Genomic DNA, 24,607 nt, shown 5'->3' with positions numbered 1-24,607 from the left:
CCATCATCATCTTCTTCATCCTAGTGTCACGGAGCCCTCCCACTCACAATTTCGTTGTTTCTCTGTTTCTCTGTCTTTGGAGTCTCATCTCATGACCGCGGTGAAGTTGGTTTCAGGTTGGATAGGTGAGGTCATCTCATATGTTCATGTTGTCAGGGGTCAGACCTATGGGTCAGACCGTCAGATACAAAACTGACCCCTGACCTGACAGTGTAATCCAGCCTAGTAGATTCCAGACCATTGTTTTATTTGAGTCCATGCAGTGGTTATTATTTAGTTATATATAAAACAAACTGAAGATGGGCGACTCCAGTGTGATAGAAAAAAAAAACGTAACAATATTAATTTACAGAATAATAGCCTAATACTAACTTAATTTTCAGAGCTATTTCAGGTCAATAAATTAGGGTCATGACTCATGTGGCATTTCTTCAGTTGCAGTATGTCATGTGACATGTTGAAGTACGAGGAGGAACGATCGGCTGCTCGTCATAAAAGCATATTCAAGGAAGGTCATGTTAATAATTTATTCTCCGAATAATCTCATTGGAGAGAGAGAGAGAGAGAGAGAGAGAGAGAGAGAGAGAGAGAGAGAGAGAGAGAGAGAGAGAGAGAGAGGCTGAAACTCCACATGACATGAACAACTAGAACTATGTATCAACCTGTGATCTCTGAGTATCCTACCCTGGCCTGCATTAAGCTGCAAGCAATTTATACTAAAGGTATAGTGGTATGTATGGTGCATTTACAGAATTACAGAATCATTCTGTGAAATTTATATACCGGTAACTTGGTCTTAGATTGGGTAGAACAGCAAAATAAGTTGAGCTGCTGCAGGCAGTCAGGGAGACCATCCCTCTGTATAAATAATGACATCTAGTCTAGATGCCAGATAGCAATGCATTATAGCATCTTAATTAGTTGCTTGCGGCTAACCTGGTATGCCAGTGGTACATCAAGTTTGATGCCTAATGTATGAGAAATATTGCACAACATCTTTATCAACATAAAATCAAGTTTTACCGGCTAAACTATTTGTTTAGCAAGATAGCTTCAACACTAACACTAATTCAATGTTGATGACAAAGTTTAAGCCAGGTATGCCAACAAAGGACTTGATTTGATTTATTAGACATTATGATTAAAAGAAAAACATTGCAACACAAGAAAAACGTTGCATGCTTCTCACAGAAACGTCACGGATAAAAACACAACCACATTTTTTGTGGCTTTCGCCTTTATTTTATATTTTTTATGGAGGGACAGACAGTAGGCTGACAGGAAATGGGGAGAGAGATGGGGGGGGGGGGGGGTGATACCTGTACATGATGAGGGATTAAACCGGAATGCAGTGTCACGCTACCAGGCAGGCTACCAGGGGTCACATACTTAAACAAAACCCAGATCTGTAACTGTATGTATAGCTTAGCTTTGTTTATTTGGTTTTATTTAACTGTTAACATGTGCTGTTAACATGTGCTGTTAATGTATATATACTGTGCTGTATCTTGTCATTTCAGTAGAAAGGAAGGGAGGAGAAGAAGACGTATTATTATTACCAGTGATGCATGGAAAACAACGTCTTCTGTAAAACATCGAGTGCCAATCTGACCATTTGAGGATGGATGAACCTGACCAGAATGAATCAGAGAAAGGTCAGTGCCTTTCAGGAATGTGTATAATTTTTTTAATTGTAATTACAAAGTGCAAGGTTGGAGTAAGCAAGCAACACGGAAACTTTCCTTCTGCCAGACACACCCTGTAAGAAAACGATACCTCTGATCAGAGCAACAGAGCAGATCTCTTTTTTGTATGAATCATATTATTACTAATTGTTGTTCACGGTTAGTTGTGTCCTACTATATCTTTGGAAATGGTTTCTGACCGAGCAGATATTGTAAGAGCTGTAGCAGTGCAGTCAAGCATTACTGTATTGGTAGGTTTTGAAAGGAGGTCTATTAGACATGTCTCTGTTATGACTTCCCACAGTGTGAAGGAGTTAAGCTGCGGTGCTGTACTCCCAGTTCTCTTGGCCTTGAAAAAGATAAGATTAGTGGCTGGTAGTGCCAGCTGGCTGTTACCAGCCCATACTAGTGTGTTGTGGACTGATGCAGATGATTTTGTCTTCCTTCCTTCCTGCCTTTGCAGCGTCATCATCACTAGCTGCTGTAGTCTTTGAGAAAATCAATGATTATCCAAGTCTTTCTTGCCCTTGGTTTGCTAGGACAGCATATAAACAGCAGATCAGTATCCTGAAGATCAAGAAAGATGGGCAGAGATGCCAGGCAGGCACTCTCATTCCACCATCAACAGCCATGTCACAAAACACAATGTGCAGTCATGTGGAATGTGTGTCTTTGATATATTCTAGTCTAGAACATCTCACTAAGGATATATCAGGGCCTGAGCATAGTTACTGTCAACCAGTCAGCATATGGCCTGGACCTCTGGCGTAGCGGTCTGGGAACCTAGGCCTGACAGCGCATCGCAGATTCGAGTCCCATTCCCGACAGCCTTTGCTGCGTGTCACTCCCCACCTCGACTCTCCCCATTTCTTGTCACCCTACTCTTCTATCAATAATATAAATAATACAGGCATACATTCTTTTAGGAAAAATTACAGTCCGAAATAGACACCCTACTTATATGGTATGTACTGTAATCTGCACGAGTGAAGATGGATGAACATTCTTGAGTAATGGGTATAATATGTGCCTTCATTGAGCAGTGCCCTCTCACTCCATCTAGTGGTCTTGATAAGTTAATACAGACTCCTGTGACTTTGCTGCAGTAAGCAAGTTGTAATGTACATGATACAAGAAGTGATGAGCGACTGTGTGAACATTTTAACTTTATTGGACCAGTTTATAACATGTTGTGTGCCCATACCTTTGAAGCTTTATCTAATTTGTAACAGATGTGCTTTCTAAATGACCCCTTTCGGTTTCGGTAAGGTCAATGAAAAGTGGTCGGTTTGGGTGGGGAGAAGGGGTGCAGTATCTGTTCGCTGTTAATGTGATTATTACTAAATGAAACCACCAAAATACAAAATGCCTGCAGTCTTTTCACATGATTCAAGTGAGAATTAAATATTTTGTTCAGTTAAAGTTCTTTGACACTTTTTAAAGAATGTTCTGGCCAAGCTCAGGTTTTCATGGAACTTCATCACGTTTATTGTACATTCAGTATGACTATAGATTTTTGGCAAGATACACAGAGAAGTGTATACTGGAACTCTGCCAGTTCTGTCCACACCATCTATCCATAGCGTACAGGAGTGTTTGAATTCTCCCATACATTATAAAATCACCATACTGTCAACACATATGTGGCTATGACAAGATGAATTAAAACTATACTCCCCAGCTTGGCCTGTCCTCCCTTGCTGTACACCGGGTCCGTGATAACAGTGAGGCTGCCGTGGCATCTCACTGTTGATGTCTTCCCGCGCACACACTGGTAAAAGATCTTTGGATAACTTGATCTCAGGTAAAATCCATCACGTTTCTTTTGGCAGAAGCGTACATTTGGAAACGCAACAGTGATGTTGTGTAGGCAGGTGCTTCCTGGTCTTGTCGTGGTAATGGGGTCTCTCCCGGTGGTCTGCCACTCTTGTGTCGGACGTGTGACTTCAGAAGATAAGGAGGAAGAGGTTGTGGGGTTAGTGGTTTGATGTGGTGGTGATGTTGATGTATTCGAGTCTACAAAGGAAGGTAAGGGAAAAAATATATCAATATGTGCTCCTCAACACTGTAGTCTTGCGATTAGTTTGGATCTGATATAGCCTAATTTGTAGTAGTTTGTTGTATGACCACATCACTACCAAACAGTGAAACATGAAAATGTACAAATATATGTTGTCTGTACTGTACTGTACTGTACTGTACTGTACTGTACTGTACTGTACTGTACTGTACTGTACTGTACTGTACTGTACTGTACTGTACTGTACATGACTCTGTGTATAGGCTGCAGTGTAGGCCTTACCATTATTGAGAAGAGTTTTCAGGTGTGTTATCAGTGGGTATCTGCCTAGCTCACAGAACTGTCCAGAGAAGTCATCCATGTCCAGTGTCCATACAACGGCCCCGCCAAACGCCCTGCTCTTCAGATACTCCACCTGGATAAGGGAGAACAGAAAGAAGATGAAAATATATATAGTAGTAGTATATATAGTTCTAAAGAGGATATGAATTTAAAATGTATCTTGTCTGCGTCCGCCGGCAGGGTCAGACCTTGGCTTCATAGCTGTCTTGGTTGTCAAAGCCCACCCATTCGTTCCCCTTGACAGCATATGGGACACTCTGAGCATCAATCCAGTAGACGGAGGACCCTCTGATGAAAGAGCAGATCTAAAGAGGAAACAAGCATCTTAACCACACAAACCCTATACTATAGCATCCCCATGTCATAATAGGTGAACATTCAGCGAAAATAGACGATAAGCTCACAACACATTGCATAGTATAGACCAGGGGTCAGTTTGTAAGTGTGACGATCGCAGGGGTGCCTAAACGTAAACATTTATTGTTTTCCAGAAATCCACACATAACCATATTAATAACCAGTGCACGTACTGTACATGTACTGTATGTGTGTGTGTGTGTGTGTGTGTGTGTGTGTGTGTGTGTGTGTGTGTGTGTGTGTGTGTGTGTGTGTGCGTGTGTGCGTGCGCGCGTGTTAACGAGCACACGCACACGGGTGGGTGAGGGCTGAGTTAACTAGTTCCCAGATTGCCTTACCTCATAGTAGGACCAGACACCCATCTGCTGGGTAAACGGGCCAGGTATAGCAGGGCCACTGACTGGGGCACCCAGGCCACTCTCTGCTGTGGACAAGGTAAAGGAACGTCCGTGTGTGGGGAAGCCCATTAACAGCTTCCCTGCAGGGGCTCCTCGGTCCAGCCAGTACCGCATAACATAGTCCTGGGAGGACCAAAGACGATGGACTGTTGTAGCCAATGCATTGCTTTTATTGCTGTACTTTGTTGCTGAGACATTTGATTGTATATGGCAAATTATAGACCTGGTTCAGATCCAGTTGTATGATTAGGTCCTACAGTACACAGTATGCAGGTCTCCTACCATAGTAATATAATGGTTAAGCATTGTGATACATTGCACATTTCTTACTATGTTGGTATCATTTTCAGTAGACACTGTTCCGTGGTACAAGGTGCTGTGGTGGACTGTCACATTGGTTTGACCACCATGAAGATCAAATGTTTTAACGCTGATGAAGTCCAGGTACCTACACAGATACGCGTGCACACACAAACACACACACACACACACACACACACACACACACACACACACACACACACACACACACAAAGCCACGTGATCAATCAATGACAAATTCCTTAACTTATAACTTAAGAAAGGACTCCTGCCCAGTCTTTTTCACATGCAATTAAAATATATTCTTTGTGAACAGAAACAATGTTTTGGTTCATAGGCCTTCATATCTAAGGTGGTGACAGCATTGCAAGCTTTACTTTGACATCTCAGCGACTTCATATCCCATCTCAATGGCATCTATCTCTGCTGTGACTGCTGCAGATAAAATGAGTGGTCGGCTCCCTCTGGCCTTTCTTTCAGCTTCATATGCCTCTGAAAGCTCCTAGAAAGAAAACATTGTGTGTTTTTATTTTGGCTGTAAGGAAGGTAACCTGAGGTGAAGATGCTTAGAAGTTAGAGGTGGTGTGAAATAGGAGGCCTTTAAAGCTTTTAAGCGATTCCAGCCCCAGGAAATGATCCAGAGTAAATTATGTTCACGGGCAACATCATCCGTTATTGTTTGATGATGCTCTGTGTCCCCATTCCCCTGAAATAGGAAGCCTTGCTTTGAACTTGCGGCTTTCGCCTTTATTTTATATATTTTATGGAGGGACAGACAGTAGGCTGACAGGAAATGGGGAGAGAGATGGGGTGAAGACATGCAGTAAAGGCAGTCGGGATCGGGAGTCGAACCCGCGGCACACTGCCAGACTGGATTACCAGCCAAGGTGCCTGGACCACTGAGCCATGGCCCAGGCCTGCTTTGAACTTCTTAGTTCAATCTTTCTGACTATAATCAACTTGAATGATACTGTAGGATGAAAGAAGGGATAAGTGTTTAACATGTTGAAATGGAGAATTGTGTCATGTGAGACAGATGTTCTTTCAGTACAAAGGAGGGTGCGTCTTCACGTGCCCCTCCAGGGACCAGCCACAATATGCCAATAATAACCTGAGATACTAATTGAACTATCTTCTGGATGAGTGTTAATTATGTTCGCCATGCTTGGGGGCGAAAACACAGTTTTTTTGTCTGTGTTTGTGTGTCTGTGGACAGCCATTCTTGTAAACTGCTGGATCAATCTGTGTCAAATTTAGCATGCGCACACCCAGTAGACCAAGGAAGACACCCCACCCTCTTTCAAATCTGCCTCATAGTGGTGCTATATCAGGCCGCTTATGTTTTGACATATAACTCTTGAATCATAGGTTGTAGAATCAATACAATATTTCCCCTGGAAGATGTGAGGGCGGAAACTATTTCTTACAAAGAACACCATATATATCATGAACCCCACATACATCCAATCAACCCCAAATTGGAATCACATGTTGAGCCTTTATAGAGCACATGTACCTCAAAAAAGTGGGCACCACAAACACAAATAAGTTGAATTTATGTCCTAAGAATGTATATTATATTATATTCCCCCCTGCACCTTGCTCTTCTCCTGCTGGCTGGGGATGGCAATTCCAGCTTGGCAAAGACCTGCAATCCTCTGAGTGGAGGTCAAGGATTGCACTTTTCACATTTAAATCTGGACGTTTGATCTGAAGTATTTATCTTTATTGTTAACATATAATGGATATTACAGACCCAACGTTTCAGCCATAGCCTTTATCAAGGTACTGTAGCTGGTGTGGATTAGCGGCCATATACAGTAGCACAATCCAAATCCAATATACTGTATATATTTCTCAAAATCAATTATATCAAATTTCTCAGTGTGCTATAGTGCTGCACCATTCTTGCTTAAATGTGAATACATTTTCCTCCACTAGAATTCTCACACGATTCTCATTTTTATTACATGCAAAATGTGGCACCTGGAGTCAACTACTGTGGCTTAGTTTAAACAGACAACATCAAAGTGCTTGACTCAATTAAACCTCTCTTAACTTAAATGAATTGGACAGCCAACTATAAGTGCTGCACGATTCTTGCTTAAATTTAGAAATGAGATTGCATAGGTAACTGAATCTAGATCGCAATCTTTTTTCGATTAATTGTGGAGCACTTGCACCTGATTTTGCAATAAGCTACTGTACTGTAGTTGTGTTTTTGGGTCACTAAGCCTACCAAATACCAAATACTAGGCTGAGGAAGAAATGCCACTTGACATTTTTCCAAAAAACATCCTATGCTGGTGGAGACCTGTCCCCCGAGGGGCACTTTTTCTAATTTCAGTAATGAAAATCTACTTGCAGCAGCGGCGTAACCTGTATTCTGTATCCTCCCACAGACAACCGTTGGGGTAAATAGCAGTGACAGTGACATATTGGCGTAAGAACTAAATTGGTAGAACATTTTTAATAAATAAAAGACATTTGCTTTATATACTGTAGTGTAGGTCCTACAGACATTCTCATTTGGTGGGCCAATCAATTGGTCAATTGGTGAGGCCCACGGTTGGCCTTATCAGTGGGCCGAGGTGCTGTCCAAATAGTTTAAACTATGATTGACTGCAGATTACAGAGCATGTAATCATTAGATTTTGATAGCAGCAGATATATTTGTGAGGAAAAATAGAATGTATAAAGAGTATGTAGGCAAGATACAGACGTCAAATCACTGTACCTTGCAGAGAAGTGTGAACCTTTGCTTGTCCTCTGGGGGATGTCCAGGGTACTCCCAGTCCAGATCTAGACCATCAAAGTCATGAGCTCTCAAGAATTTGATGGTGGACTGGATGAATGTCTGACGGTTGGCTGCTTTGGACATCATTGTGGAGAAGCTGGCATATGACATAGAGAGGATAAAACAAGTCATTACACTCAGAAGGTCACAGCACAAAACAACAAATTGAATAGATGCTGCTGTACAACAAACTTAGTTTTACTGTCACACTTCTACCCAAGTGACAACACATTATGCAAATTAGGCTTTCAGAAAGAGTTAGCAAGAGAGATTCACTCACTGGGATCCACCATCTCTCTCATTTCTGACAGACAGTAAAGTCTTTAGTCTTGAGTTTCTACATTGGTTGGTGATGCAGAAGGGTGGAGAGAGAGAGAGAAATAGATATGAAATAGTCTATACCATTACAATTACAAAAATGTGTTAATTTAACTGTTAATTTAATTTAAAGGACAACTTTAGTTTTTTTCAACCAAGGTTCATGTTTTAGATTGTTATTTTGTCATTTGCTGCTTTCTTTCGTTTTAAGGATTTCAGCTGTTTTTGACAGGGGGGCGGGGGCATTCGAGCATGGGGCAAAATGTGTATTTTTTTTACACATTTTTATAGCGATTTATTATTTTATTATTTACTATAGTCCTACTACAGGGGTTCTCAACGTTTAATAATTAATAATAGAGACAATACACCATAAATAAACCAGATATAATCATTAGGGAAGGTGTATGCATGTACTATGTGTAATATATTTAAACTCTTCATTTCCATTTTCCAGCCATAAAGTTGCAAAAAATTATAATAAATTTAAATTTATTTGGGGACCCCCCAAAATTATTTGGCGACCCACGGGTTGAGAACCCCTGTCCTACTAGACCCCAAGAAATTACATCTGGCCACAAAAGATCACGAGATCTACTGAATGTGTCAAACTGACATATTGAGCCTACAACACACAGAATGTGAGAGGCCTCCTTCACATTCAGTAGATCCTGCGATCTTCTGTAGCAAGATGTAATTTCCCAGGGTCTAGGAAGGATTATAATAAATAATTATAATAAATAATAAATTGCCATAATATTTTGTAAATAAATACATATTTAGCCCCATGTTCGAATGCCCCCGCCCTCCTGTCAAAAACAGCTAAAATCCCTAAAACGAAAGAATGAAAAAATGTAACACTCATCTAACAACCTAAAACATGAACCTTGTTTGAAAAAAACTAAAGTTGTCCTTTAAGAGAGAAGTGTCTTTTGGATGTTGTATTCTTACCTCTCCTTGAGCTTATTAAATGATTTGTAGAGAGTGTTCTCATTCCAGGCAGATTCAGTGATCTCACTAGCGTAATTGATGATAGCAAAGGCATAAACCATGTGGGTACACAGAAAAGGATCAACGTTCTCTGGTAGGAATTTCCCTATGCCAGTTCTATACTGAGACCAGTTGGTGAAGTAACAAACAAGTTTGGTGGTGGTTGCTGGGATGAGAAACAGAATAGAGATATTAGTTTTTAATGATGTGTACGCAGATTGTGTGTAAAAACAACAAAATATACAATATATTTAACTTAAAGATGACATGTACGGAGGAGGGCTTGGCTACTACAGTCTGGATAGGATGCATACAGTAGATTATTAACAGTATTACATTTCTGCCATTTGTGTTTGACAATATTTATATTTATACATTTTATATTTGTTTACTCACCAATCTGAATAAAAAGTTGCAGACCTACTGTAGAAGACACAATGCAGATATCAATTCAAAAGTGCTGTGTTCAAAGTTACATACATAATTGATTTCATTTTAAGATGCAACCCCTCTATAAGACAGGGCAGTCACGCACACAAGATGTGTCACAAAAGCAAGACAGAAATGCTCACCAATTGTGCATGCTATTCCTGCATTCATGTTAGCAGCCCTTTCTTATTCCACAGTTTGAGCTCCGGGGAGAGGGTAAGTCCCATCATGGAACACCTCACAGAGTGCAGACAGAACAACAACAATATGTATTCATACTGTAACGTCACACAAGCCACCTCTCCGATTACTCTCAGTCACGTGGTACGGCATTGCAATGGTCACAGCATTAACATTCAAATAGATGTTCCCTGAGAGACATAATTATACGTATGATGTATTGGACATGGCCTGCATGGGCCCACGGGTAGAGTTATCAAACGTATCTTATGTAAAAGTAATATGATCTATTAATCAACGTGAAGTCATATTTGAAATGGAGTATATTAATATTATGTTGTATGTACTGGGGATATATTGGACAGTGCATTACATTTTCAGGTTTTAATCCACAGAGAAAAACATACAGCAAAAATACTAGTGATGGTAAACAACATGGTGTCCTTTTTTTCTCATTAAACTACAATAATACTTTTTTTGGGGGGGGGGGAAACCAAAAACCAAAAATCTCACATGTGAGATTCATTCCTAGTAGCAACCCATCCCACCCAAACCCAATTTAAATCAAATTTAAAATATAGGATATATTATACATCACTTTATAATAGAAAAGTAATGAACTTACAAATTGAATGAGGCGCTGATTACTTGAAGACTTGAGAGTAGGGAAAGTGTTGCACACTCTGGCTCCATGTGCATTTCTCTTTCATTTAGGTGACGTTTTGGCCCTCAGGCCTTCTTTAAGATCAACAATTATATAGCACAGGTATATTATGTAGGCCACACGTGACCTGACACCCAGCAGTAAAATCCATAATGTTAATTTAACTTCAAGGGTGTACAAATGGATCCAAATGGACCCATACAGACAACGTACTGCATACTCTTGGAGTTACATTTACCCTGAGGATTTTGCTGTGTGTAGTAACGTGACGGTGATCAGACAATCACATTCCACCATGGGGTGAGAAAAAACAATGAAGAGGCCTTCAGTGAATCAAAACTCTTAACAAACAGTGAAATACAGTAATCAAATCACGTGAAGGAAAGTAACAAGAAACATTATCGCCTCATACTACAGATTACAATTACAATTTTACCTCAAATTGCTTGGACCTAGCATAGGCATATTTAAAATGGTTAGAAACATTTATTTTCAATATTTCTAATATATGAAAATAAAGTTAAACCTCACTTCTAGATGAACATCATAAATTACATTATGCGAACACTTCAAGTCATACTCATAATATAATTCATTCTAAGAGGTAACAGGGTGCTCAGAAACATCCCAGGCACCTCCTCTTGGGGGCAGTGATTCCTTCTCAATACCACTATACTGTATCTTATTAGAGAGGAAACAGGATGACTAAATTCAACAAAATATGCTGTTACTGGATAATTTATGTTTGCTTCTAATAGTGCTTCCATGTTCAGCAATAAAGGCTTTCAGTGATCTATTCTCGTTTCCGACATATGATTTACAAGAAGGGCAAGTGATAAGATAAATTACCAATTTAGTGTGACACACAAAAACTCCTTTTATATGGATCTCCCTTACCTGTGTGAGGATGCTTAACAAATCTCATATTATACACCACCACCTTGACAAAAACCAGTGGATATGGGATATTGTTTTATATTATATTGGTGGCAGAATGTTCCCAGAATGACCCAATTTCATGCTTTTTTCCCCCCACCTAGAGCGCTGGTGACATTGTAGCCTTACATGAAACCCAAAGCCTTTACCTGTGCATTTTAATATCCAATGGCATACTGATATGTGGCTGGTGACATAGTACTTCACAGACACAGACAAGTGAGACAAAGGAGGTGTCACACTAACCTGGCTCTGTTGGATGTACCTCTAGGGTAGCATTGTACAACTGTTGGCATAAACATGGTAGATGTTGGTGGAGGATGCATGGGAAAACAATTGTTGCTGCGTATAATTTGATAGCCTTCAATCTCAGGAGATTCTGTCAGTGAGACTTTGCTGTTGTTGACATGTTAAAACAACTTTCTTGACCATCCAACAGAAATGTCAAAAGACACTTCAAATAGCCTATGGTGATGTCACGAAGGGGTCATCCAATATCTGACAGCCTTTGAGCCATGCTCGAAGATGTCATTTTGAGAGGATTTGTCTGAACTCCAACTGTCCCCTCTAGCCTGAACGTAATTCTCACACCCTCTGCTCTGTGGTGATGGTGATATACCCCCCTGGGCCTGTCACCCTCAGCCACGAGCTGAGGGTGTAACATTTGTCTTAAGAAAATCAGCTGTGTGCTAAACTTTGACCTGTATTATGACATCCAGCACAATGAGTCTCACTGAAGCCACTTAAAACTTGAGTAACAAGTTCATGGACAAGTTCAATATATACATATACTATATATTGCAGGGTTAAATGACTGCAAATAACGACAATCACATTTGGCAGGAAATGTAATAGCTTCAGACACAAACAACTAAGAATGTGAATACAAAATCTCAAAATGGTCTTTGTAAAGATGAGAAAGATGTCTATAAAGAGAAGGGAAAAAATCATTACTGTATTCCCAAATATTCTATATATCTAGGAGGTATATATCTAGGTCAGGCTTAGGCTAGGCTCAGGGAAGAGGACGCCCCTGCCATGCATAGTCCACCATGGCACCGTTGGAGGTGCGACAAAGAAAGCAGGAAGACCATCCTTCTGTATGAAATAAAAAGGCCCAGACACAGCACGAGCAGCTATTATCATAGATGGTGCCAGGGCCACACTTCCTAATGTGAGTGATGCCACTTGCACATTGGTAGAAGCTGGTCTTATCATCTGGGTTAGTGTAGTAGCCACCTGGTTTTCCGTTGCAGAAACCGGATCCTGGGGAATGTGTGGTGGCGGATGACCGGAGGTAGTTGTTGGTCGTTTGGTGGTTGTGCTTGCACCAGGTTTTGGTGTAGTGGTGGGGGGCAGGGGGGGCAGCTCTAAATGGGCAGACAATGGAAGTGATGGAAAATGAGTTTGAAATCTAGTGTAGATATAACATAACTGTGGCTGTGGTGGGTGTGAAATGTGACCACAAATTGAATTGATGGAATCTTGAATGAGGAAAAGCTCAAAACTCAAAAATGTACCAATATCGAGGAGTTTGCGGAGATGTGACAGTAGAGGGTGGTTGCCTTGTCCACAAAATCGTCCAGCAAAGTCGTCCAGATCTAGTGCCCATACAAAGGCACCGCCAAATTTATTCTCCTTCAGGTAGCGGACCTGTGGGGTGGAAGGACATACAGTAGGATGATTCACTGAACTATGCTAACAAAAGCACCATAGAGGTGTGGAATATATGACGATAATACGCCTCCGGCTCCTACCTTGGTATCATAGCTTTCCTGCGTATCAAAGCCAACCCATTCATTGTTCTTGGTGGCATATGGAACTTTCTGGTCTTCAATCCAGTGCAGGGTGGCGCCTTTTAAAAAGCCACAGATCTGAACCACAAAAAAGTAAGGTTAGGCATATAAACACCTGACAGTCATTCATTTCACCATGCAGACATACCAGAAAAAGCAGCTCACTCAGTTTTAAAAAGAGGGTTGTGACCTTCACAAAGCCACAGATCTGAGAAGTGCAATATAACAGCTAAATCCAATCACTTGTGCTAGACAAGACATTAGATTCACATCACCTCATAGTAGGACCAGAAGCCAGCTTCCCGTGTGTATCGTCCAGCTGATGCAGCACCGTTAGCCGGGGCTCCAACGCCAGTATTTGATGATGTCAGACGGAAGGTTCGACCGTAAGTGGCGAACCCCATCCTCAGCTTTTCTACTGGGGTTCCATTGTCTCTCCAGTACTTCATAGCATAATCCTAAAAGATGAATGTCGTCGTGGATATTCCCATTACTGCATTACTGTATTGCACTCTGGTTGGACGCCACTATTCATTTCATTGTCAAAGTATTTGTATACTATGTGCAGTGACAATAAATTGAATCTAATCTAATAAGTGCAAAACACCAACATACTTGGCACCAGTGTGACACATTCACCATTGCTTCAGCTCATGCCTCTTGCATTATGTTCTTTCAAGGAAAATTGAGAAGGAGATGCTTTGCAAATCTGTCCTAGATAGCTTACTTGATCTTCAGGTCATTGAATGCCTTGTAGAGAACCTCGTCATTCCATTCATAGGTGACCAGTTCATTGTTGCTGTTGATTACTGAGAATGCATAGATCAGGGTCGTGCACAGGAAGGGGTCCACACTTTGGGGAATGTACTTCACTTCATTAGGTCTGTATTGGGACCAGTTGGTGAAGTAGAATAATCATCTGGTGGTTGGCAGTTGCTGTACTGAGAGAAAGCAGACGTGTCACATATCTTATATATAACAGGGCAACCAGACTATTGTTAGGGCAACCAGACTATTGTTATTGTAATGAGGATACTTTGCCACGCTACTCCTCCCACAGTTTTTGCCGCACACACTCGAGCCATAATATGGCTCGAGTGTGTCAAATCGACCGGTCAGTATAAAGAGTGATAAACAGAGTGATAAACATGATTGGGTCATAATCTGTTGAGATAAGTAAGTTAATTAATGGTCATCATAGAAATATCAACGCTATTACTAGATTTACCGTATGTGTGGATTCTGTGTTTGGGACATGTCCCCTAGTTAAAATAATGTCCATATGGCGTCACAAATGTGGGTCTTTAACTTCTATAAAAGTATTTTAATTATTTGTAAAAGTATGTGAGGACCACCCACATGGGTCTCCTCCCAGTGGTACGAGCAGTGAGGACTCCTCACAGCACGTACCACTGGGAGGAGAGATCCATGTGGCAGACCAGATGGGGGATGCTGGCCTTGGGATTCCCCAGGAGGAAGTGGCTATTGTTGCCCGGAAAAGTCTGGAGCTCTCTGCTGAAACTGAAACGGTTGCCCCTGTGGCGGTGTGACCCAACCCCGGATAAGCGGTTGAAGATGGATGGATAGAACAAATTTATGAACAAAAATGCCTGGGATTAGCCTATTGAGAGTGCACCAAAAATGTGGCAAAGAGCATGCGTGCGTGTGTACATCTGTGTGTGTGTGTGTGTGTGTGTGTGTGTGTGTGTGTGTGTGTGTGTGTGTGTGTGTGTGTGTGTGTGTGTGTGTGTGTGCGCGTGTGCGTGTGCGTGTGCGTGTGAGTGCGTGCGTGCGTGTGCGTGTACACAAATTAGACAATGTAATCGTGCTTGTCGAAATGCCTCCTTGCCTCCTTTAAAGGCCTCTCAAAAAATTGACCTTCGCAAGCTCAAAGCTGTGCAGCTGGGAGACAACCTTGGGCAAGTTTTTATATCAGTGATTTGCAGACTTTGTCCAGCAAACATATAGATGCCTAATAGATAAGAGCAAACACATGGCACTTATCAATAAGTAACAAATTATATTGTTTGTCCAGAGCATCATGACACAAAGGTTACTCAATCAGCAAGTTTATTTCTTTAATTTGTTTATGATATTCTAAACCTGATACAGTATGTAAGCAGAGCCAATATAGAGCTCTCAGGTTTGTACTCTGTATGATGTGCCATCTATGATCTGCTTTGTCTGTCATGAATGCAAATAAAATAGTAGTTGTGTAAGGCATTCAACACCATACATTGTATTATTTTGCTCGAGCTTAGGGCTTAGGGTTATAACAGTAAATCTTTATAGTAATACTTATCTGGGGGGGCAGGAAAGTGGTGGATGACGTGAATGGCACAATGTCCTCATCACAACCTCTAACATGGGGGGCCTGACATTATTGTGTTCGTGTTAATCTTGACTGGAGCCAAAAGGCATGCAAATTCATGTAGCCACATAATCGAACAAAACTGATTTGTTTTAAGTTCTTCAAATTGGTTGACTGAGTTAATTGACGATAAGCCACAAGTGGATGGGTTACATTGGACAGATGTTTGCATGTAAGAAATGTGTACATTGATTGTGAACATATAAGAAGGATAATACAAAGTGTATTATAATTATATTATCATATTATTATTAATACAAGTGAGTTTGAGATTTTTTACATGATCGATTGAAAAGATATTTACAGATAAAGGTTGTGTAAGTTATATATTTGGTTTGTTGAGAAGTTAATGCTCCATTCGAATATATTATTATTATATTATTGAGTGTTTGATCAGTTCAGTCTCTCTGTCGCTCTTACATTTTCAGTTTGAGATACCAATTAATTTTGTCCATTCAGATGAGAGACCAGCCCTTCAATTTAAATTGTTCCAGTTCCAATTTCTTTCTCTCCGGATTTGATCATATTGGTATGCTGACCTTAACATTTATTTTCTGAGCTGGAGATAAGCCTGTTAGCCTGTTACTGAACCAACACAAATGATTGCTATCGGAATATATAACTCCCTCAACTATTTAACACTTATTGTAACCAATATGTCACTTGTGCCACCGTTAAGGATGAAATGTTTTCATTGTATCATCCCTCATTAAAACAATCTCATATCTACTGCTGTTTTAGAGTTCCCACCAATAGTACTCAGTGTGACCACAATAGACCACAACACATTGTAGATCCATGGAACATGCTTTTTTACTGTACAGATATCTGTAGTTATGTATGCCTAATACAATATACTATTTATTGTACGTATGCAAAACAATATGATGTGTGTTTAAGGACACAAAATATAGAATAAAACATTTCAGTAAAAAATAAATCTGCAGAATGGAATAAAGTAATGATACTCATCAATATGCAAAGACGTACCGGTACTTTAATTTGTTTAATTTGTTAAACTGAATTATAACTGTACAAACCTAATGAATGAAGATGGGAATATAATATCTATGAATATAATTTTATACTACTGAGAGTTTTCATCAGCAAACAAGCACTAAGGGATTGTTCAGGGCCTGTCGCAGCACTTGCAGCTATCAACAAAGATGGTGCCAGGGGCGCAGGGCTGTAGGTAGGTGACACCACCTGCACACTGGTAGAAGCTGCTCTTGTCGTCTGGGTTAACGTAGTGGCCATCTGGTTTGCCTTTGCAGAAACCGGATCCTGCAGGGGCGTGCACGGTGGTGGTGGTGGTGTTAGCACCGGGTGCTGGGGTAGGGTTGGGGGGCAGGGGGGGCAGCTCTAAATGGGCAGAAGAGAATGGAAGGGATGGAAGTCAAGTCTTCACAGCATATATAGGCTAACTCACAGAAAAATGTATAGAATAGTTTTTTTTATAAAAATTATAAATCTGGAATGAGGAAAAGCTTCATGAAGAATTACCAATATCAAGGAGTTTGCTGAGATGTGACAGTAGAGGGTGGTTGCCTTGTCCACAAAACCGTCCAGAAAAGTCGTCCAGATCCAGGGCCCAAAGGAAGGCACCACCAAATTTATTGTCCTTCAGGTAGCGGACCTGTGGGGTGAAAAGACAAAGGTGAAAGAATTATTTACTAGTGTTAGAGCATTCAACTATGCTCTAACAAATGCACCATGGATGTGTGGAATATATAGTGATGAAATGCCACCTACCTTGGTATCATAGCTCTCCTGCGTATCAAAGCCAACCCATTCATTGTTCTTGTTGGCGTATGGAACTCTCTGGTCTTCAATCCACTGCACCGTGGTGCCCTTTAAAAACTCACAGATCTGAACCACAAAAAAGTAAAGTTAGGAATATAGAATACCTGACAGTCATGTTACACATTGTAATGTCATCAGAGAAAGGAGCTCAGTGTTTGCTTAAAAGAAGGTGGTGCCCCTTAGAAAGCTAATGATAAATATTTGTTTCATTCACTTAATTGTGCTGGATATTTGTGTTAGATATTTCACATCACCTCATAGTAGGACCAGAAGCCAGCTTCCCGTGTGTATCGTCCAGCTGACGCAGCGCCTTTAGCTGGGGCTCCAACGCCAGTGTTTGATGATGTCAGACTGAAGGTGCGTCCATAAGCGGCGAAACCCATCCTCAGCTTTTCTACTGGGGCTCCATTGTCTCTCCAGTACTTCATAGCATAATCCTAAAGGAAGAATGAACACCAACATACTTGGCACCTACAATATGTAACATAGTTCATGTGCCAATACCCAATAATCACCAGCTTGAGCCTATAATGCCTCTTGCTCTATTTGCATGTTTCCTTACAGTGTTGAAGTAGATGAGTTCACCCTTGTCCTCAGAGCCACGGAACAGTGGGCTGTTGTGTCCAGTGAATGTCTCCCAAGTTCCATGGAAGTCATAGGTCATCACATTAATAAAGTCCATATACCTGGACACACATGAACACACAAATATTAATCACCACAGAATCATAACTATTATCCTGTTCCTGTTCCAGCAGCCCTTGACGCTAGACTCACTTTGCAACCTCAGCGATCTCATATCCAGCATCAATGGTTGCCTTTCCTGCAGCCACAGCAGAAGACAGCATGAGCTGTCTGTTTCCAGTCGCTGCAGCCTCAGCCTCATAGGCAGCAACCAGCTCCTGTAAAATTAAACCGCAGTGCTTATTACACCTAGCAGTGAATGTGATGTTTGGCCGTTAAAGGACGACTTCACCCATTTTCAACATATCTTCATATACTGGTAATTGGTCCTCCCTAATTGTCATTATAATATGTTACAATTTTTGTCTACTCTGTCTGTGGACAGGTCAGAATCAAGCCTAACATCATCAATGGTGAAACCAAGCTAATGGCAGGCTTTCTATTCCTGGAAAGTTAAGGCCTATTCATACTTTTAGGTGATAAGATGACCACCGAAAACTACGACATGAGGTCAGGCCGTGGTGGTAAACGCTTCACCGCTCATCCAAACACATCTCTCTTCTTTTTTTATTTTATTTTTATGAATAGGTCTTTAGCATGCAATAATGGAAGCCATTGTTATTGCATCAATACAAATTACTGGTAGGCACTAGGCAGGTTTATAAACTGTCCACAGTAGAGTAGAATTATTATTATTATTTACGAATGAAAATGGGTTCAACCATTATTTTGAAGAGCCAAAACCCGCGACCGGATGTTACAAATGTTACATGTTACACTGTGTGTGTTGTCGCATCCACTTCCGGTCTCGTGATCAGCAACGAGAAAGCCTGATCGCAAGGATTACATGGGCCGTGGAATAAACCTTGTTTTGAACAAGGAATTGGAGATAAAGGCAATTGAAAGAAACATAGAGTGGGCGCGGGTGCATGTGCAATTCAAGATGGCACACTCCAGTGCTGTTGACAACATCAGCTAGCAACTCAATCCTAATGTAAGTAGCATTATGACTTGACCGATCATAAGCACTATAAAAGACTAATTGCTGTACATCTACGGCAATGGCGGGAAGCGTGGTATTTATTAATTGCCGTAGATTTGAGGCCCCACCTGGCAGAGCAGAGTGAACCTCTGCTTGTCCTCAGGTGGACTTCCACGGGAACCAGGATACTCCCAGTCCAGATCCAGACCATCAAAGCCATGAGTCCTCAGGAATCTGACTGTTGACCGGATGAACCTCTGACGGTTGGCTGGACTGGACACCATGATGCTAAACCTAACGAGAAGAAAAGTTTTTGAAGTTATTCAGTCGTCTACACAACAGACAAATAACTTTATAGCCTTACTACAATAAAAAGTAAAACTTATGTTTCAATCAACTAAGATATGCTTATAGGCTAGCCATATAACTTGGGATGTGAAGAAAATAAATTCTCACTGGGCTGAACCAAAGTTCCATCCTCCAACACCTAGTAGAGTTGACAAACCAGGATTCCTAAAGAAGAGAGGAGAGAGTATTATGGAAGATTCTTGTGTTATCAAACATTTATAGACATGTGCATTCTTGTGTTTAAGTATTCCTATTGTATTCCTCTAGATGTGGTCAGATAAAATTAAGTGTGAGGTTTTGAATCATCAACAACAGTTCAAGGCAAATTGAGAAGTATGTCCTCGCAGATCTATCCTAGATCACATACCTGGTTTTCAGGTCATTGAATGCCCTGTAGAGAACCTCGTCATTCCATTCATAGGTGACCAGTTCATTGTTGCTGTTGATTATTGAGAATGCATAGATCAGGGTGGTGCACAGGAAGGGGTCCACATTTTGGGGCATGAACTTCCCTTCATTAGGTCTGTATTGAGACCAGTTGGTGAAGTAGCATACCATCTGGTGGTTGGCAGTTGCTGTATTGTTGAGAGAAAGAAGATGTTTCACAGATCTTATTTGTTGCATTTAAAAGCAGAATATGGATGGTAATTTAAACCACCTACCAAATATAGCAAAAAAACAAAAATGCAGTGATGGACTGAGCTTACATGTAGATCGGTTAGTTTCAGCATTTATTTTAATAGTGGTTAATTCAACATACCTTTTCCCTTCATAGAAAAGTACAATTTGTACATTTCAAATTGTCTTTGAAATGCAGTGTATTGAAGGTCATCATAAGTAAAAGAAAATAATCAAGTAACGTACTCAGTGTACTTCGTCACTGTCCACCACTGCAAATATGCTCAAGCAAATCCAACTACTTTGTATAACAGGTTGGCTACCGGTAATTAGAAGCTGTTGGTTACCTACGGTATAACCTTAACTAAAACAAATATACAATACAGTAGTACTGACATCACTTACCCATGTGGCATAACACCAGACACAAGCCTAAGGAAAGAAACAGACACCTGGGGTTAATTAACATTTCACACACAATATATTTATTCTTATTTACAGAAAGTTTATGGCAACCATTTTACCTGCGAGAATGGTGAGCTTGGTCATCTTGATAGTAAAGCTCTCAAGCCTTCACTTGGAACCTTTATCCTGATAAAGATTAAAGTGATATTGTAAACTTGGTAGAATATATAGTATATATGTAATCATTCCCTTACAGAAATCTTTGGAATGTATTTGTCATAGCAATGTTTGCAGCATCTACCCGCCGGCACATTAATGATGTAATCCAACAATTTCAATTAAGCCTAATCTTGTCAAGATTAGGAGAATCAGGAGAAACCTGTGTGCACCACCACCAATTCGTCCTCCGTGCTTACCTTTGGGTACTCCAATGATCAAAGAAAGAGCCAGTGAACAGCAATAACATCACGCTTTTTATATACTGACTGTATAAACTAGGACAGCATAGTGGGCGTTATCGAACCCCCACATTATGTTACAGATGTGGAAAGGACACAGAGTGATAAACATTATTGGGTCATAATAATCTGTTGAGATAAGTAGGTTAATTTATGGTCATCGCAACGCTCGTATACACAATATGTGACTTGATGGGTCAGTGGCATGAGGTGACGCATGGGCCCTAGTCCCATATGATCATTGTGTAACATTATCAAATGCATCCATCATGATAATAATTAACAACTTATTGGAGTTTGCTATCAAGTTCTTCTCCACCAGTTCTTGTCTTTTCTAACTGGTGCTTTCATGGGTAAAAGGCATAATGTGCTCGCCTTGACTTTCTTGACGTTTGCACCTACTATATAGCTATATAATAGGGACTGACGTTCATCACCATTGCATACTGTATCTTCTGTATATAGTTAAGGGGGAGTGGCCTCCACCCTGTAATCGACCAGGAATAAAGTCTATATGACAAAATCATTCAGAATCAATCGATGAACCACAAGGCCCCATTTTCCACCCAGAATGTCGTTGGAGGGCCCTCAGTGCCCTCACTGTTCTATATTTATGCCAGCTGTGATGGGTGGTTATTTGGGTCAAGTGCATGTATTCAGTGATTTTGATACGGTAGATAAATACTGAAATATCCAGCTCTGCACTGTAAGTAATTTATTGTACCGTAATCCTAATTCAATTTTTATATTAATATTATATCATTGCTGTCAGGTATAAACCTTGTATGTCCAAAACTTAAAATAAAATAGTTGCTTTAATTTAAATAGGCCTATAGAAAGTTGAAATATGGAGATACAAGGTTTCTGCCCGACAGCGACGATATTGAAGATACAATGTTACTAGTACAGTACATTTTACAACAATTTTACAAACCCAAAAGGTTATTGACAATCTCACCCTCAATTCTTCTTGCCATATTTAGCTAAAAGAAGACACTTCAATACTCACAGTAATCTTCAGATTGCTTTATCTATTTTGCATGCTAGTTACATTCAGATGACCTTTGTCCACTGTTATTTAGTACTATTATTAAGCATCATATTGCCTCAACAGTAAAAATGCTTCTCAGCCCTCAACTTCAATCTTGATGAAGATAGCTAAAATGATTAATGATCAGAAGACTGAGAGACTTTGAAGTTCAAATTTGGTTGTTTAACTGAACTCAATTCTGATGCACACTGATACCAACTGAAGACAAATAAGAACATCCTTATTGAGGCAAGTGAAAATGACATTTTAATTTTAATTAATTAAAATTAAAATGAAATTGGGACTCATAAGGAGCTGTAAGGCTATCAGGAGTGGAGCCCCTAAGGCAGTGGTTCCCAAACTTCTTCATGTCAACGACCCCCAGAATGACACTCATTAGTCTGCGGACCCCCATTTGAAAATATATGCCAAGGACCCCCATAAGAGAAGATTTTTGTGGGTCTAGCAGTGATTTTCAACCATTTTCATTTCAAGGTCCCCCCGTGGTTTGACCTGAATTAGGCTACGGTCCCCGATTTAATGGCATTTCTATCTCTGGGACCCCAGAGATAGATTGTAAAATCAAAGTAAATTTTACTCTGAGAGTGTACAAATGGAACCAAGTGGACCTGTTAGGGTCCATTTGGTACACTCTCAGAGTTACAGACTCATAAGGGTCCATTTGTTTCCTAACTATCATGTCAATCTACATCGACACGTTGTTAGCTTGTAGATCGGCTATTTGTACTATTTTAAAATGTTTTAAAATAGTAAAAATGGCTAATAAGTTTAAGGATATAAAGGGGTAAGGGGTGGCGCAAGATATAGCGTGATGCAGCGTGCGTGCCGCGTGTGTGTGTCATGCCAGGCAATGTCGAAATGTCTACCTGTTATTATGCCTCCTTTAGGTCATTCCACAATAATGGAGACTTTGTCCAGCGAACCTACTGATGCCCATAAGATAAGAACTAACACATCACTCTAATCAATTGTATTCAAGTGTAATGATATGTTGGGCCAAAGTATTAATGTCATAAACGTTACTGAATAAACAACCTTATGTCTTTAATTTGCTTATCAAAAGCTGGACCTGGAATATCAGGACCTCAGCTGTGTACTCACAGGTGGTAATTTCAGACAGGACGGTGATGATGGTTCGTCTGTCATGGTTGCAATTTGTAAATGTGACATGCAAAGAAAAATGTGGCGATCCGCATATACACACATAAAATTTACATTAAAAGTGCTGTAAGTAAGTAAATTAATGTAGCCTATTCTCTCAGATATAATATTACTTTACTCTACTCTACTTTATTTTGTATATGTCTAAATTGTCCTGAAAACCCGGTGAAAATGTTACATAAATTCTGTCAACTGATACATTTTTCTCCAAACTTACCTCAGAGCCCGCTTCATCAGATGAAATACCAGTGAATAGGAATATATTTAGCTTTTTATACTATTGATTCAGGACAAGTATAAGGGAGGGATTGTAAAGTAATTAATTGAGTGGGGGTGGAGGGGGAAGTAAATTAGTCAATAATTTACTTGGTGTAAAAGACCATGCACGACTCTTAGATAATTAGTGACTGGTAAATCAGTTGTTCTCTCTAACATATTGATCAACATGAGTATGAAGATAACTACCGTAAATTTGATGGATTATACTTTTGGACCATTACATTTACTTTTGTTTTTTTTAGTAATGCTATTGGACTACTGAACACACTTTGCCTTTGAATATAAACATACTACTCAAATACATTTCCAATTTGATTTAAGTGATAGTGACATGAATTGGCCAATATTAAATCAAAATTGCTACAGTATAGGGTCCTGTCAAATTAATAATATAATATGCTACAAAGGCATTATACATGATACTTCTTTTGCTCCAAGATTGGTAATTGACAATGTGACAAGATTGAAAAGATTGATTGAAATACCATTGATAATTAAATATTGTTTACACCGTATAGCATGTACACTTGTACAGTATACATACATAATACCCTCACATGAAATCTGTTACCAAATCCACTTTCTTCCACCTCAAAGACATAGCCAGGTTTCGGCCGTCACTCTCAGACCCACATCCATGCATTCATCACCTCCCACTTGGACAAGTGTAATAGTGTTCCCTACAAAGCCTGCAGTATGTGCAGAACTCAGCTTCCAGAGCTCACCCATTACAAGCATTGGCAGCAATGCCAGCACATCACTCCCATGCACTCTTTCACCTCCCTAGCTTCCGGTTAAGTTCTGCATCACCTATACTATACAGACCTACTCCATGGTTATACCCCAGCGCAGAAACTGTCTTCTAACTTGGGGCTCCTCTCGTAACAATCTGTGATAGAGTTTTTAGTGTGGCGGCTCCTACCATGTGAAACTCTCTGCCCATGGAGATTCAGCAGTCGCCTATATTGGACTCTTATGAATGCACTGAAGAGACGCAGCTAGTGTTTGTTCACGTAAAGCGTCCTTGGCTTTCATAAAAAGCGCCATGTAAATTATATTTATTTATGTATTATTATTATTATACATTGCTGCCTGCCAATTAGTCATCTACTTTTTATCCTGGCTGCTCCCATGGTATCATGCATAAGTGTCTTTGAGCAAGGCACTGAAACCTAACTGCTCCTGGGCGCTGTTTAATAGCTACAGTATACACT

At 40.2% G+C, this 24,607-nt stretch overlaps 2 protein-coding genes and 1 pseudogene across 3 annotated transcripts; all 3 read right to left on the bottom strand.

Annotated features, from left to right (window-relative positions):
- Positions 1 to 2,244: 2,244 nt before the first annotated feature.
- On the bottom strand, positions 2,245 to 9,892 carry LOC308332957 (chitinase-3-like protein 1; the record flags this gene model as incomplete). The annotated part of the gene is made up of 12 exons (XM_080789103.1): positions 9,801 to 9,892; positions 9,625 to 9,651; positions 9,190 to 9,394; positions 8,201 to 8,257; positions 7,861 to 8,017; positions 5,501 to 5,625; positions 5,133 to 5,250; positions 4,743 to 4,925; positions 4,236 to 4,352; positions 3,988 to 4,120; positions 3,360 to 3,629; positions 2,245 to 2,252 (listed from the first exon to the last, which is right to left on the bottom strand). The coding sequence occupies exons 1-12, from the start codon at positions 9,826 to 9,828 to the stop codon at positions 2,245 to 2,247; spliced, it is 1,428 nt and encodes a 475-aa protein (XP_080645229.1). The 5' UTR covers positions 9,829 to 9,892.
- A 2,560-nt stretch (positions 9,893 to 12,452) lies between these two features.
- On the bottom strand, positions 12,453 to 14,148 carry LOC308332948 (acidic mammalian chitinase-like; annotated as a pseudogene). The gene is made up of 6 exons: positions 13,961 to 14,148; positions 13,841 to 13,847; positions 13,509 to 13,691; positions 13,195 to 13,311; positions 12,958 to 13,090; positions 12,453 to 12,807 (listed from the first exon to the last, which is right to left on the bottom strand). The product of its transcript is annotated as an acidic mammalian chitinase-like (transcript).
- A 2,585-nt stretch (positions 14,149 to 16,733) lies between these two features.
- On the bottom strand, positions 16,734 to 20,588 carry LOC308332939 (acidic mammalian chitinase-like; the record flags this gene model as incomplete). The annotated part of the gene is made up of 11 exons (XM_080789080.1): positions 16,734 to 16,966; positions 17,108 to 17,240; positions 17,357 to 17,473; positions 17,662 to 17,844; positions 17,970 to 18,093; positions 18,185 to 18,309; positions 19,202 to 19,367; positions 19,530 to 19,586; positions 19,789 to 19,996; positions 20,445 to 20,471; positions 20,564 to 20,588. 11 exons carry the CDS (start codon positions 20,586 to 20,588, stop codon positions 16,734 to 16,736), a joined length of 1,398 nt encoding a protein of 465 aa, XP_080645206.1.
- Positions 20,589 to 24,607: the final 4,019 nt, after the last annotated feature.

The sequence above is a fragment of the Protomyctophum bolini genome (assembly GCF_963924005.1).
Source record: "Protomyctophum bolini genome assembly, chromosome: 2".
NCBI lineage: Eukaryota > Metazoa > Chordata > Actinopteri > Myctophiformes > Myctophidae > Protomyctophum > Protomyctophum bolini.
The sequence above is the reverse complement of the archived record's forward strand: the minus strand, read 5'-3'. Positions and strand labels throughout refer to the sequence as shown.